Source organism: Sinohyriopsis cumingii, chromosome 10 (genome assembly GCF_028554795.1).
Source record: "Sinohyriopsis cumingii isolate HCF-2022 chromosome 10, ASM2855479v2, whole genome shotgun sequence".
NCBI lineage: Eukaryota > Metazoa > Mollusca > Bivalvia > Unionida > Unionidae > Sinohyriopsis > Sinohyriopsis cumingii.
The window spans coordinates 3,545,392-3,560,000 of NC_142970.1; the positions used below are offsets into that span (position 1 = coordinate 3,545,392).

At 36.0% G+C, this 14,609-nt stretch overlaps 1 protein-coding gene across 3 annotated transcripts in view; it reads right to left on the reverse strand.

Annotated features, from left to right (window-relative positions):
* LOC149789502 (electroneutral sodium bicarbonate exchanger 1-like) overlaps positions 1 to 14,609 on the reverse strand; it is a 60,073-nt gene that overhangs the window by 16,735 nt on the left and 28,729 nt on the right. For all 3 annotated transcript variants that reach the window (XM_089971538.1, XM_089971539.1, XM_089971541.1), the window contains 8 exons: positions 13,579 to 13,824; positions 13,154 to 13,300; positions 12,467 to 12,570; positions 11,374 to 11,548; positions 10,769 to 10,902; positions 9,551 to 10,106; positions 8,537 to 8,650; positions 3,003 to 3,167 (listed from right to left, as the gene is read on the reverse strand). In XM_089971538.1, the coding sequence (XP_089827664.1) occupies positions 3,003 to 3,167; positions 8,537 to 8,650; positions 9,551 to 10,106; positions 10,769 to 10,902; positions 11,374 to 11,548; positions 12,467 to 12,570; positions 13,154 to 13,300; positions 13,579 to 13,824 (1,641 nt within the window). The remainder of the gene's footprint in view (positions 1 to 3,002; positions 3,168 to 8,536; positions 8,651 to 9,550; positions 10,107 to 10,768; positions 10,903 to 11,373; positions 11,549 to 12,466; positions 12,571 to 13,153; positions 13,301 to 13,578; positions 13,825 to 14,609) is intronic.

Here is a 14,609-nt window from a genome sequence, read left to right on the forward strand (position 1 = left end):
TAGACAATGACACTTGGAAAGACCGCCTGGAAATCATTAAGAACTACTTAGACCACCTGAGTAATGCAAATTTGTCAATCAATTAAGCACATTTTTATGTGAAATGCGGCTGGTCCCCGCCCGCAAAAAGAAGAAATTATCACAAATGCTGTGCTTTGCATCGAATTAGTTTGATTCACCAAGTTATTTAAATGGACTGCTCTCTTCTTTGTTGGGAGGAACGTCAAGATCCGAGTGATGTAATCGACTAAACGCCATACTTGAAATAGCAAAAAATATCTTTCCTTTACTCATATGAAATACTCTACCTGAACATGTAAAATCGGAAAGCAATTTCTTAAAATTAGAAAAGTATATTATCCCGCAACACAAAATCACAAATACTCTGTTATTATTCATACTAGGATCAGAAACCAATGTAGCAACCTGAGAAAAGATTACAATCACTTCGTAGATAATCCCGTATGCAATTGGGATAGAGTAGATACTCCCTCATGCAATTGGGATAGAGTAGATACTCCCTCATGCAATTGGGATAGAGTAGATACTCCCTCATGCAATTGGGATAGAGTAGATAATCCCGTATGCAATTGGGATAGAGTAGATAATCCCGTATGTCATTGGGATAGAGTAGATAATCCCTTATGCCATTGGAATAGAGTAGATAATTCCTTATGCCATTGGGATAGAGTAGATAATCCCTTATACAATTGGGATAGAGTAGATAATCCCTTATGCCATTGGGATAGAATAGATAATCCCTTATGCAATTGGGATAGAGTAGATAATCCCTTATACAATTGGAATGGAGTAGATAATCCCTTATGCCATTGGGATAGAATAGATAATCCCTTATGCCATTGGGATAGAGTAGATAATCCCTTATGCAATTGGGATAGAGCAGATAATCCCGTATGCCATTGGGATAGAGTAGATAATCCCTTATGCCATTGGAATAAAGTAGATAATCCCTTATGCCATTGGGATAGAGTAGATAATCCCTTATACAATTGGGATAGAGTAGATAATCCCGTCTGCCATTGGGATAGAGTAGATAATCCCTTATGCCATTGGGATAGAATAGATAATCCATTATGCCATTGGGATAGAGTAGATAATCCCTTATGCCATTGGGATAGAGTAGATAATCCCTTATGCCATTGGGATAGAATAGATAATCCCTTATGCCATTGGGATAGAGTAGATAATCCCTTATACAATTGGGATAGAGTAGATAATCCCGTATGCAATTGGGATAGAGTGGATAATCCCTTATACAATTGGGATAGAGTAGATAATCCCTTATACAATTGGGATAGAGTAGATAATCCCTTATGCAACTGGGATAGATTGGATAATTCTTTATGCAATTTGGATAGAGTAGATAATCCCTTATACAATTGGGATAGAGTAGATAATCCCTTATGCAATTGGGATAGATTGGATAATCCCTTATGCAACTGGGATAGAGTAGATAATCCCTTATGCAACTGGGATAGAGGCATAACGTTAAAATCATTACATTTTCATTTGCACTCAATACATATTTTGAAAGCAAAATCTAATACTTAGTCTACAAGTACTCTTATTAGGCACATATGAAAATGCAACTGAGCAATCTTTGAATATATTTAAGTTGTTTCAAAAATACATTAAGGATATGGGATGTTTTAACTAATATTTCCTCCTTGGAATCCGTATTAAAAGGATTCTTGTTCTTGTTAATATTTCTCTTTCTCAGAGTGTATAATGATCAACAGATAGTGGTATGGGTGCATTACATACACAACACGTTTCCTTCCTAAGTGTGGTTCTATTGTTGTTTACCTGCTTTGGATATCTCTCTTCTTATTTTGTTTTATCTTTTGATTATCAGCACACCTTATTTGTTGTTGTCGTTGATTTTTTTTGTCTTTTTTATGTTTTGTTCTTTTTTCCTGTCGCTTGCCATGTTTAATTAATTTGTGCCACTATATTTATATGGAGACGGGCTTATTTAATACTGCGAAAACTTATAGCCCAAACCCTTATGTCTGATTGAGCTTTTATATATGTTAAATAGGAAAGCTATTGAGTCCCAAACTGATATTGCTCTTTATTAGATCTAAGGATTATAATATTTCTTTAAAATCTAAGAAAACTTAGAATCCGGTTTGGAACAAAATGCAAAGGCCAAAGCTGACAGCGATGTTCTTGGCTGTGAAATCCTCCCCCTCCCCCTAATCAATTGTGATCTTTATTGGGCAGAAGGGAATACCTGAGTCAAGTTTCGTACAAATGCTTTGTGTAGTGCCTAAGTTCTTGTCCATAAAAAAAAGCAATGGCTAAATCTATTTTTCGCAACAGTCACCTTGAAATTGGTCTTACTGACCCCCACATTAGATGGGTTGTTCTGATGGTAAGGAAAAAAATCGCAACAGGTTTCTTTGAAATCTGCTTACTTACATTGGATTTAAGTGGCTTTCGCACATATGGGCATGTGCCACTGAAGTCTGCTAATTAAATGCTCGAGTTTTCATCAGGAAATAATATGCAATGGCAAACATCCATTTCTAGTAGCAATGATTTTGACCACGAAGTTACTGACTTTAAAGTCTAATGGAGGTGTTCTTTGGCTTAAGGAAACACAAGTACCAAGTTAAGATATATTGACTAATATGTATGATATCATCCGGAAACCAAATCGGACGCCCGCCCAGACAGACGAGGGAAATTATAATAGACGGATATTTTCTTTGACGGAATATAATGCGTTTGAATCAATGTAAAGATTTGTAAAATTTCAAGCAAACAAATTGATGATATTTGTTCCAGTGTAGGCTTTATTTGCAAAATCTTGCACATATCGTGGGACAATACAGTTTGATAAACCTCAGATCAGACATCTTTTATATCTGAAGATTTTCATTTGTTCTTTCATATTTTTTTTTACAAGGATGCATTTTGGTAAGTACACATAAATATTGGGAGTAGTTAAAATCATTGATGTTAAAATAACCAACCGTGAGCTTGTGTTCCTTCCTGTTGACGATGACGGCGGTAATCTGTTGGTCCATAAATATGAGAATTGTAGCTAACAAAGCTGGAACGGCGCTTAATAGGTACAGCCACCACGGATTCTTGTCACTAATAGGATTAATGATCCATCCTCTGTCCGGCCTGGTGGGCTGAAAATTAATAAGAATGTAAGGATTGGAGCAAAGGGAGCTGAAAGGGCACTGAATCGAATCAGTGTTTCTTCTTACTAATATGATTAATGAGCTAACTCCTGTCTGGCCTGTTGGGCTGATATTAGTAAGAATGTAAGGATTGTAAATAGAGTAGCTGGAAGGGAACTAAATTGGATTTGTCATTAAGCATTCTTCTCACCAACAGGGTTAATTAATAAACCCCTGTCGGTCCTTGAGGCTGAAATTAGTAAGAAAACGTTTAAAAGGTTTTTTGAAATATAGTTTCTGGAATCTGAAATTACACAATGAACAGTAGTGGAAACAACTCTATCTTTTAGAAAATTTACGTAAACCGTAATTCGTGTTTTACCGACATGTTCGATTGTTTATGTAGGCGACGTAAACGGTACAATTTAAATTAATTTTTCTGGACTACACAGTCCGTCGACATTACCATGATGTGTTTGAAACACGTGTACCACAGTATGTTATATAAACATATTAGTTATGCATTTGAAGGAAGGAAACCTATTTAATACACTAGGTAATATTTAACAAACCAAGTGTAAATCAAAAGAAACTGTTCATAGGCATACTAAGTCATATATAACAAATAAATATCTCGCATTGGAATCGTGCCGGATTTGATAAAACGTATGATTAAAATACGGTTAGTTAACGATTCCCTGGCTGAACAATCCTAAATAAAGTAACCAAAAGTCTTAAAGGGGACCAGAAACAAAAACATTCCTTTTATGTATGTAATTCTCTACAAATTTTAATTGGACTGTGATGTTCATAAATTAAATATCGTAGGCGGGTAGTGATTATATTGCGCGGAATATACCACGATTCCGTAAATTGCCGAGTTTTTCCGACTTTTGATAAGACGACAGATCACGTGGTCCCGTGACGCAATACTAGCCAGTCCTCAAATACAAACACATACGTGGCGAGCGAGACAGACAGGAGGAGACTAGATATGGGTTGAATAATTGAAAAGTTAAATATGCTACCGAGTTGTGCTCATAACTATATCTGCTAAATTGTGTGTTAACAATGTGTTTAAGACCTGACAGCAGAAAAGTACAACAGTGAGAAGGTGCTCATATTTCATATTTTGCAATTTAAAAAATGCAATGTAATTTTTAAATAAATACTTATACATCGTGTGCTGTGCAAAAATGTGATAAAGATTAAGTGATGGTGCCCAATGTAAAAATTAAAAATTTACCACAGTGCAATAAATTCATTTAAGAAGGATGAGGTTCAATCGTATTATATGTAAATGACAAAGTCATTACCTACCCCCAACACACACACACACACCACCACCACCACCACCACCACCACCACCGAAGGTATGATATCTTGAAAATATACATCCAACACTGAAACGCTGAGAGATAATACTGAATTCTGTAGAACGGGGACAGACTTGTGTGTGAAACAATATACATTATCTTGGATGTGTAAAAGGCATTGAGAACGGTTTTCATCGGTCGAAACTTAAGCATTAGTTTTTCCACACACAACCGCCCCCCCCCATAAATCTGCAAAGCAGAAATCATAAGTAATTAATTTAAACATTAAGAAGCTTCCTTCTTATGATTCAACCACAGTGTATTTTACATGCAGGCTACAGATAGCGTATTGACAAATCTGACAGTATATACATGTCAGGTATAATAGTTTATGTACTGTACTGGGCAGTGCTGAAAGAAATTTTGTAGGCCCAGTCCCAGGGCTGGTGACTTAAATAAACTTACTAGCCCTGACTGAAATTCCACAAGCCCGGACAGTTCATACCTGTCAACTCTCAAGCCGGGAGAAAAACCTCCCGATTTTTTGGGATATTTACACACCTACCACCCGATCTCGTACTATCTCCCGAGTTTTCGGAGAAAACTCCCTATTATTACATTATGTCTGCCAATTTTCATTTCTCAGAAGAAAAATAAAAACATACATAAATAGATAAAACGTATACAATCCACATATGCCGTATTCTATTTTATCACTTGTGAGTATTGTAGTGACGAAATAATAAATATCACACGAGTTTTTTCCTTCAGTAAATAGAATGTTAAGATTAAACATTATTCACGTAAATTTCAGATTTTTTAAAACACTACAATATAATTGTAGTAACAAAAACATTAAAAAAATAAAATTGTCACCAATTAGCTTAAATCCCATGAATGATCACTGAATGTTGCCTATTTTTCTCTGCAAACAAAATCAATCTCCATTTCCACCAAAGAAACTCTGCCAGTTAACGCCTGACATTCCTCTACCGTATATGTAAAGTTTAATTACTATGATTAAATTAAAAGAAGGAATAAAACAAAATATGCCACGCAGTATATGTGCCCCCAAAGAACTAATTCAGAATAAATATTTTATTCAGTAAACAGTGTTACACGCCTTAAGACTTAAACCTAAGGAAACAAGGTGGGATTTAAATGTGGGAAAAACAGATTTTAATTGTTAAAATGAAGTCTAGGCATCGTAAGTTATAATAAAATAGGGCATCGTTTATTTCCCAATCAATGCTGATGTTTAGATATACATATTGTAGAACATGGTTTCTTTGAAGTATGTCCGAAGGGCAGTCCTTTTCACAGGATAAATAAATTGATAAGTATTAATTGTTAATTAGTCACACTGGCCTTATGCTTGTGTACTCAAGTCTAACCTTTAGCTATTATGCAGTTTTGCCACAGCTGACGAGAATAAGATAGAAGGGTCTTGTCCTGGGGGATAATAAGGCGTATCACAGGGAGAAATGGCGCGTCTCATGGGCGCTCGCACATTGGGGCAAGGGGTGGGGTCAATAGTAGCCTCCCCCAATTTCTATTGTAAGCCAGTTAAATTGAAACTTTGATTTTATAACTGACCTCTTTTCTCTTAGTCGCTGCTATTTAAACATCCCAAGGGGATAGTTTTATATCAGTTCCAATCATTACATATAACCGTTTATACATACTACGTGTAACAGGCATAGACTGAATTTTTAAAAAATTTTTAATTTTTTTTTTAAGATTACTGAAAATTGTGTTTTCTCGAAACATGACCGTGTCAGGGGTTTAGAATCTTATTTTTAGCAAAGCTTCAATTTGATTAAAATCAGATCTCAATTTCACCTAGGACAGCGGTGATTTAATTTCGATTGAGCCGTGTTAAGGTATGTATATCAACATCTTGAAAATACATTTCCTCATTTCATCAGCGCGATAAAAGTTTCCTCAGGCAAACAATTTTTTTCCGACAAATCCGACGGGCACCTAACTTTGAATACAGGATGGGCCCGAACTAAAATTAGAGGGGCCCCGGGTGTCGGGCTATCACATTTTTAGCACTGCTGGTGTAGATAAAAGATCAATGAATAGATTGTTGCATTTTGTGGTCACTTACTCGGCTTTCTGCCTATTTTCGTAACTCACAAATGTAACACTTTTCCCAGGATTTAAAATATCCAACAGTATGTCTGGAACAGCGACAACTTTTAGTCTAGTCCCAGCATTTGCGTATCCTAGAGCTGCCATTTTTTTTTCAGGATCGTTCTCGTAACATTCCTTTAGACATGTAATGATCACAGAGTGCTGTATGGTGTTGCTTTGAAATCGCCACGCGTGTAATAATATATCCATACTTTATGCCTTTATCTTTGGAAAAGAAGAAAAAAAAATGTTGTCCACAGCGTTTCTTAATGTGCTATTATTATACCCGTAAGCAACGCAAAACGGCATTGTCTTTAACTCTGGCAACTCCCAGTTGGGATGCTGGAGTCGCTACTATGACGTCACACCCCGAAAGTAACCGAATAGGCGCGGAAATTTTGCATACGAGGTCACGGAAATTCAGCTCCTAGAAGATATGCCAATATTTATATATTGGCATTACGGTCGCAGATGATACTTCAGAATCATGTTTTCTTCTATAGTGCTTTTATTATTATTTTGTATTTCCATTGGTTTCTGGTCTCCTTTAAGGAGTTGGATTCAGATAGTACGTGAGCAGAGCTCGGGTCACATTTATTACTTCCGGTTCCATTTTGTTTTAGAGCAATTTCTTCCTCTCAATTTGGTGGTGATACAAGAATCAGATGTAGGCATTAATGGTATTGATTTAAAGGTAAATGTTTATTCTTTAGAATTTGAGCATTATGATTTTGTTGTCTGTGTTGAATTGTGGCGACCGTGCAAAGGTAGTAATGAGGCATTGGTGATGATCCGGAAGTGAAACGTTATCTATTGCACGTTGCTTTGTTTACAGTCCAGCTTGTCAAAGAAATGCCGGATAACCTGTGACAAGGACTTCACTGAAAATTTATTATTGAAGGTATTTTAGATTAACATATGAGCTATTATGATGGACAACGTGGAAAAATCATTACTGATAAAAAAAATGTAGAGACTATATAGAAAAAACAATTGTGACCCAATTCCACATAAACTGAAATGGTAACCTAGGTACAAGTCGACAGAATTTTGCAGGAGATTCTTTCTGACAGCAATAATGGTTTATAATGGACTAGAGTCGAGTGCCTCCTATGGTTTTCGCTCCGAAATTCTTGTGAGGAATAAAAATTAATTTATTTGAATATTTTCTCTACTGTTATGACTCTCAATTTCTCCATCTTTGCAAGTAAAGCTAGCATTGATTGTACATTAGAAGGTAACGTTTATGCTCATGAAGAAGAATATAAAATAATAATGGCTTGCTATAAAGTGTTTGACAACATGAAAGTTCAAATTACCGCAGCAACAACAAAGGCACCAACAATAATAATTATAATAATACTAATAATTATAATAATGATAATGTTACTGATGACGATGATGATGTCAAAGGGGACAATAAAATAATAACCAGCATGCCATAAAATGCTTGACATGATGAAAACTTACAATTTTTCATGCATCAGTTTTTAAGAGCTGCTTTGTATACTGAGTCCAGGTTAGATTAGGCTGTAGTGAAATTCACGCTTCGCAATGAGAACATTTTAATTTATTTAGTCGAGCTTGCAGAATAAGAACAACTATTAAAAAATGAAGAATGATTACACAATATAAAAAAAACAGCGAATCTATCTATATAGGAACTCCAGGGACCATGAAATGTTGATGACATGGAAAGGATTCGATTATTTTTTTTGGGGGAGAGGGTAAGGGTAAAGTATAAAATACAAGAGAAGGGATCCATACAGCTTGTCCTTTGCGAGGTGTTATATAGCCATCAAAAGGATCATAAATATATATTATATAGAAGTCGATGTGGTCATAAACATACGGGGGATATTGTCCAGCATAAGAAAGTGTCTTTTATGTGCTATGATAGTTGCCACTGTAGCTTTAAACTACCTTGAATTCAGTGGGCACACTCAGTTTCGGCGTAGGGATCCCCGTAATAGCATCTAAGACGACCATGACGACAATTGATATGAGAACTGCAAAATCACTGACATTTTGGCGAATCTGAAAAGGTACGAAATACAGAGTCTGAGGAATGGTGAAAATAGTTGCTTGAATGAAAGACGGACGGATGTACATGTTACATCTCGATAAATTTAGACGAATGTTAGGTTGAAATGTATACAATGCATTTTACAGTGTTCCAATCAAAGTAGTGTGTGCCCAGTGATATATTTTCTCATTTCTTACTCACAAAGTATGTGTCTTCTATTAGGCTTGCACATGAAGTCACAGCAATCTAATTCATGTATAGTGCACGATAAGTAACATACCGGTTATGAAAAGTTCAAGAGCAAGATTCACAACAGCACCCTTAAGGTCAACAATAGATGCGATATTCACACACACACACACACACACACACACACACACATATATATATACATATATATATATATATATATATATATATATATATATATATATATATATATATATATATATATATATATAAGTCTACGGACTTTATTTTCTATTAAGAGCGGATATCCATTTTAGCATGCTAAGGCCATTGACATAAACTGCTTCACTAATAACTCTGCCTCGGAAACAAACACAAAATGGCCGACAAAAAACTGAACATAGACTAATATCTTCAAATCTATAAATCATAATTGTAGTCTGTTAATATGTGAAAATGTCTAGAGCAAACACTACTCAGTTTATTCTGAAACTGTGGCAATTTTAAATTAACTTCGTATGAAATTAAATATATTCATAATTAAATTCTTTTAGTCTTTTAATTTTCTTGGATCAGATACTGGAGAGGACAGATGTACACTTTCAAATATCTATCTAATACGCAAACAAAAAATGAACATATGCTGCAAGTTAACACAGCTAGAAACATAGTTTTCTTGCTTTATTAACGTTTAAAAAAATGGACTTAATTCAAAGACTTACAAATGTCGGAAAGAATAGGCTACTCCTGAACTTCTCCAGGGCCATGGCCAGCACAAATGTCCCAAAGAAAAGAAGCCATGAAAAGAAGAAAACATCAGCAACATAGTTTACAGCTGCACACGCATCTCCCATGGAAGTTCCACCTAGTGCTTTACATGCTTCCGCTCCTAGATTTGATAAAAGTGTGCTCGCAGTTGAATTATTGTAGATTTCAGTCTCTGCTGTTTCATTATTGGCAAAGATTATCTTAAATACAGCTGCGGTATTAGTAAAGTTCTCATTTGATGTGTTTGTTAAGAAGGGTAAGACACAAGTGCACTGTGATACATTTTTGGGTGGAAAATAGTGCACGGGCGCAAAGTGTTGTATATCGGCGACCTTAGCGAAAGCTTCGTATATGAAAATGAGAGCAATAAGAGAGGCGAAGCATTCCTCTGTGAATCTAGTGATGAATTTGACCAGAGCGCTGAGGTCAAAAGCAACCACTAGCATGAGAAATAACGTTGTCCAAAGACCTATCAACAATCGAAATGGCATAAAGTCCCATCCGTAGTCCCTGAAAAAGTAAATTTCGTAAGAAATTACATACCATATCCATGCCTCTGAGTACAAATAGGCATGTTCTTTAATACATGCCATTATTACACCTTGTACTTTCGTTTTTATTGATGAAAAAACAGAGGCTGACACGACTATTTTGTTCTTCAGATGTGGGTTTCAGGTTTAAAAGAGGTGGTTCTTTTTGCATACACTGATTAAACTTCTTTCTTTGCGTAAAGAATTTGGAATTTTTCTGGATCTTCATATTCGTATCTGAATCTATCTACTTCTTTATTCTTGTCTTATAATTTTCATACGCACGTGTTGCAATTTTCGTCTAAGATGTTCTGTTGTAAATATTTTGGAATTAAATTACAAAGTGTAGAAGACAACATTAGTTTTTTTTTTCATAACATGTGTTGTCAGAACTTTAACACATTGAATCTTAAGCTTTATATAAAACTCACCATCATACTGTATCTGATTTAGCATGAAGGTGATTCCCGCCATCGATAGGGGGCTTCCGTTTTTGACCGAAATGCACAACCACTGTATTGAAGTAATATCATCTCTAGTCTGAAGACATTTCGCTCTAAACGATAGAGGTTATACATTGAAATTATTTTAGCTCGAAACAATTTTTTTTTTTTTACAGAAAAGACTAGTACTTGAACCCACTTGCAAAACCTGTAGAGTATTTGCTCCAGGACAAGCATCGGACCGGTACTGCCTAGGATATTCAATGGTTGACCGGAAAAGAGCGCATAAACCACTCCAGTAATTGCTGCCGCCATGATGCATTCCATAGTGCCCTGAAAGGACAAAGTTTGCTTTGTTTCTTGGCATATTGTTTTCTTTTATCCAATGAAGGTTCGTTATAAAAACACCTAACTGACAACAAGCAACGGTTCAATTTGAACAGTGTGCAACTGATAATAAATGTGATTGGCAACTCTCTGAATCATTTAATTACACTAATCAAAAGTTGTAATTTGACTGAGAGTTATGACTTCAAATATTTCATCTTTGGGTGAAATAAAACCTCGAACAAACGTAGATCTCTCTTGTCAAGCACAGCGCCTCCAAGAAACATAGAATTAGAGAAAGGTAAAATAAGGGCAATTTGGAAATTCTTTGTGTCATCCACGCAGATTATAACCTCTACGAGAGGAGAGAGAGGCTTTCTATTGTAGATTAGTCAAGAAGACAACTGCCTACAAACTCTCAAAATACTATTGGTGTTAGTTACCAGTAAAGCACTATTAATATTGCCAACTACATACCATATATTTGTCAGTGGCATCCCCAAGAAGACCCCCAAAGGTCACATTTGGGGTCAAGGTTGCCAGGAAAAGATACATGAAGGACGCCACGCACTGGATATGAAGAGCATCTGTGATATCGGATTTATACCACGGAAGTTTTCTTTTGATATCATTCATCAAACCACCAAACAAACTGAAGCGGGAAATAAAATTAACTTGTATTCACTTGCTAAGTATGGCTTGGGAGAATGCAGGATATAAACCTATCGTTTTGCAAAACGTTTTTAAACGTCATTAAAACAAACTGGGACACAATAATTTTCGATATTATTTGCTTCAATGCATCTAGTGTCATTCAAATACACAGAAGAACAGACATTCGTTGTTATATCTTTTGTTTCTATACCACATACTTCATGTCAGTAATCGGTATAACACATACTTCATGTCAGTCATAGGTATAACACATACTTCATGTCAGTCATCGGTATAACACATACTTCATGTCAGTCATCGGTATAACACATACTTCATGTCAGTCATAGGTATAACACATACTTCATGTCAGTCATCGGTATAACACATACTTCATGTCAGTCATCGGTATAACACATACTTCATGTCAGTCATCGGTATAACACATACTTCATGTCAGTCATAGGTATAACACATACTTCATGTCAGTCATAGGTATCTAACAGTACTTTTACATCATCAATAGTAAAAACTGCGGTTGATATTCTCAACAAACAGGACGATTCTGCAATGAAATTTTATAATTCTATTTTCTATTCGTGTACAAAAAAGTTAACAGTGTGTAAATCGCTATGGTCTCAATGTCTGCAACCAGTACCTTTACTAATAGTACTGCTGCTGCCTGTGTTGTTGCTGCTAATGCCATTTCAGCTAAAATGTTGCTGCAACAGTTATTTTTATTTGCAATAATGACAACAGTAGCTCTAGTGGCAAAATAAAGCAACATGACAAGAAGACAAATAAGGGCAACACCTAATGGTTATAAATGCTCACCATTACTACCACAAATATATTCATCAATATTAACACCACCACCACTATGGATATAAGAGAGAAATGTTCAATTCATAATTACCGTCCTGTCAGTTGTAATGTTGGATCATCGTAAGATTCATGAACCTCAGCCGTCGTTTCATGAACCTGATCATCGGGGGAAGATGGTGGTTTTTTCCTATATTCCTATTTTTAAAATAGAACCAGATGATAAATTGTATAAGTATTTGTTACTTTTATTTATTGATTTCTGTCATATTTGTCCAAGGTTAATTTTTAAACTTAATATCTGTAGTAAAAAACACACGTTGTGGCTCGGTAGTTGTTCAGTTTCGACTTCAGTGCTAATGAAATCAAGGTTTATTCAGACTTAAGAGAAAAATAAAATGTTAACGATTCCTAATGGTATCAACTTCACGTGTTGGTAGACAAAAACAAATATTTACGGTTTAAAACATTTCCAGCTAATTTGTCGGCAGGACATGTATGTATAGTCTGGACACGTACCTTTCATTAACACTGAGCATTATTTAGAATCATTCCTGTTGTAGTGATGTGAAACGGTGCAACTAAAATCAGATTAAATCCATAATATTTTTAGCACCACAATTATCAACTTTACCGGACATTTTACGCAGGAAAATTTCGCTAACTTGGATAATGTGCAGGATTTGCCTATGTCATTATAAACACTCAACTGTCTCTTGCAAGCGACAAGACACTGTAATCAATTGACACATATTTCTGTCTAAACAAATCGTTAATTTACCTGTGATGGTATGCGCTCAGGTGGTTCTAGACGGGTTTGAGGGTCCCAGTATCCAGGGGGAAGGACTGTCGTGTATTTAGAGAACTCTTCCACACCGGTCAAAATATCGCGTCTAGACTTGGCTTTGTAGGCCCCTGCCATGAATATCTGTAACGGAAGATGAAATGTATTGGGTGTTGCTCGTGGGGTCATGTCATAGGCCAGCTATGACCCATGAAGACTTTTCTGTGTTTTTATTGGACGAAATATTGAACAGCTTAAACCTTTTTCGTAAATTCCGAAAATTAACTTTAACCGTCACCACTGTAGTTATTTAAGTTGTTGTTATTGTCATCGTTGTTATTCTTCTTCTTGTTTTAATTATAATTCCACAACATTTGCCATTTATTAACCGTACAGAAAGCCAAAAGTATGACAGAACTTACCTCATCCGTGAGAAGAGCTCCCATACATCGGGCTGCAGCCACATATCTTGCTAGATGATTTTTTGGCCCCAAAAGAATAAAGAGAAACCGAGTGCACAATTTAACCTCTGTTATGTTTCCTAGATTGCTGGCTTCTTTCAGTCTTACGAAGACTCCGATTCGCCTTGAGAGTTCCTCCACCTCTCCAACCATTAGGTTGGCCACTTCCGCTCCACTGGGAATCTTGCGCAGGAAGCGGCTGTTTGTCTAGAGGTAATGAAGAAATGACTATTGTATCAGTAGTTTTAAATGATATCCCGTCTAAAGCACTACCTTTGACCATACCATAAATGGTAATCATTCTCTCGGTAACCATTTCTCTTTTACGATCTTTTTGGGTTACCGTACTGTTTGATCAAATATTTTTCAAAATATAAAACTGTTCCAATGATCTGAAATCAACGAGTCTTTACCAGGTCGATTAGATGTCTCGCGTAGTCATGAAAGAAGACACATTACTGTTTTTAGGAGTGATCTTACGTCGGGGAGGTGGAATTGAAATGCTTCCGGTAATAATAGTTTTACAGTTACCACCAGCTATTTCTGACTTACAGAAAACCTAGCTTTTGAAGATAAGTCACTTGTAGCCATCAACACGTGCTGTTTGTCTCTGATTTAGTAATTAATTGTGGTAAGATAGTTGACATATTGACATATTGGTCCTTCGGATACATACGAAAGTAAAACTGGATTTTCTTAATGCAACAAATGAAAGACTACTTTGTAATTTATATTGGCATGTGTACATGTGTCAGGAGAGTAAAACACTCGTCTTTCAAAAGTGGGTCGCTTTGAGCTATATATCGTGATTTGTTATGTTTTGTGTTTCAGTTGTTTTTTCCTTTTCCACATTTACTATTGGCTGCTAATTCGTCTGGATATATCTTCCAGATTTCAAATAAGCACTGGTGGTGATGCATATTTGTAAGTCTTTGGTATTACCAGGCCGGAGTTCGAACCTACGACCTCCCGCTTCCGAGGTGGACGCTCTA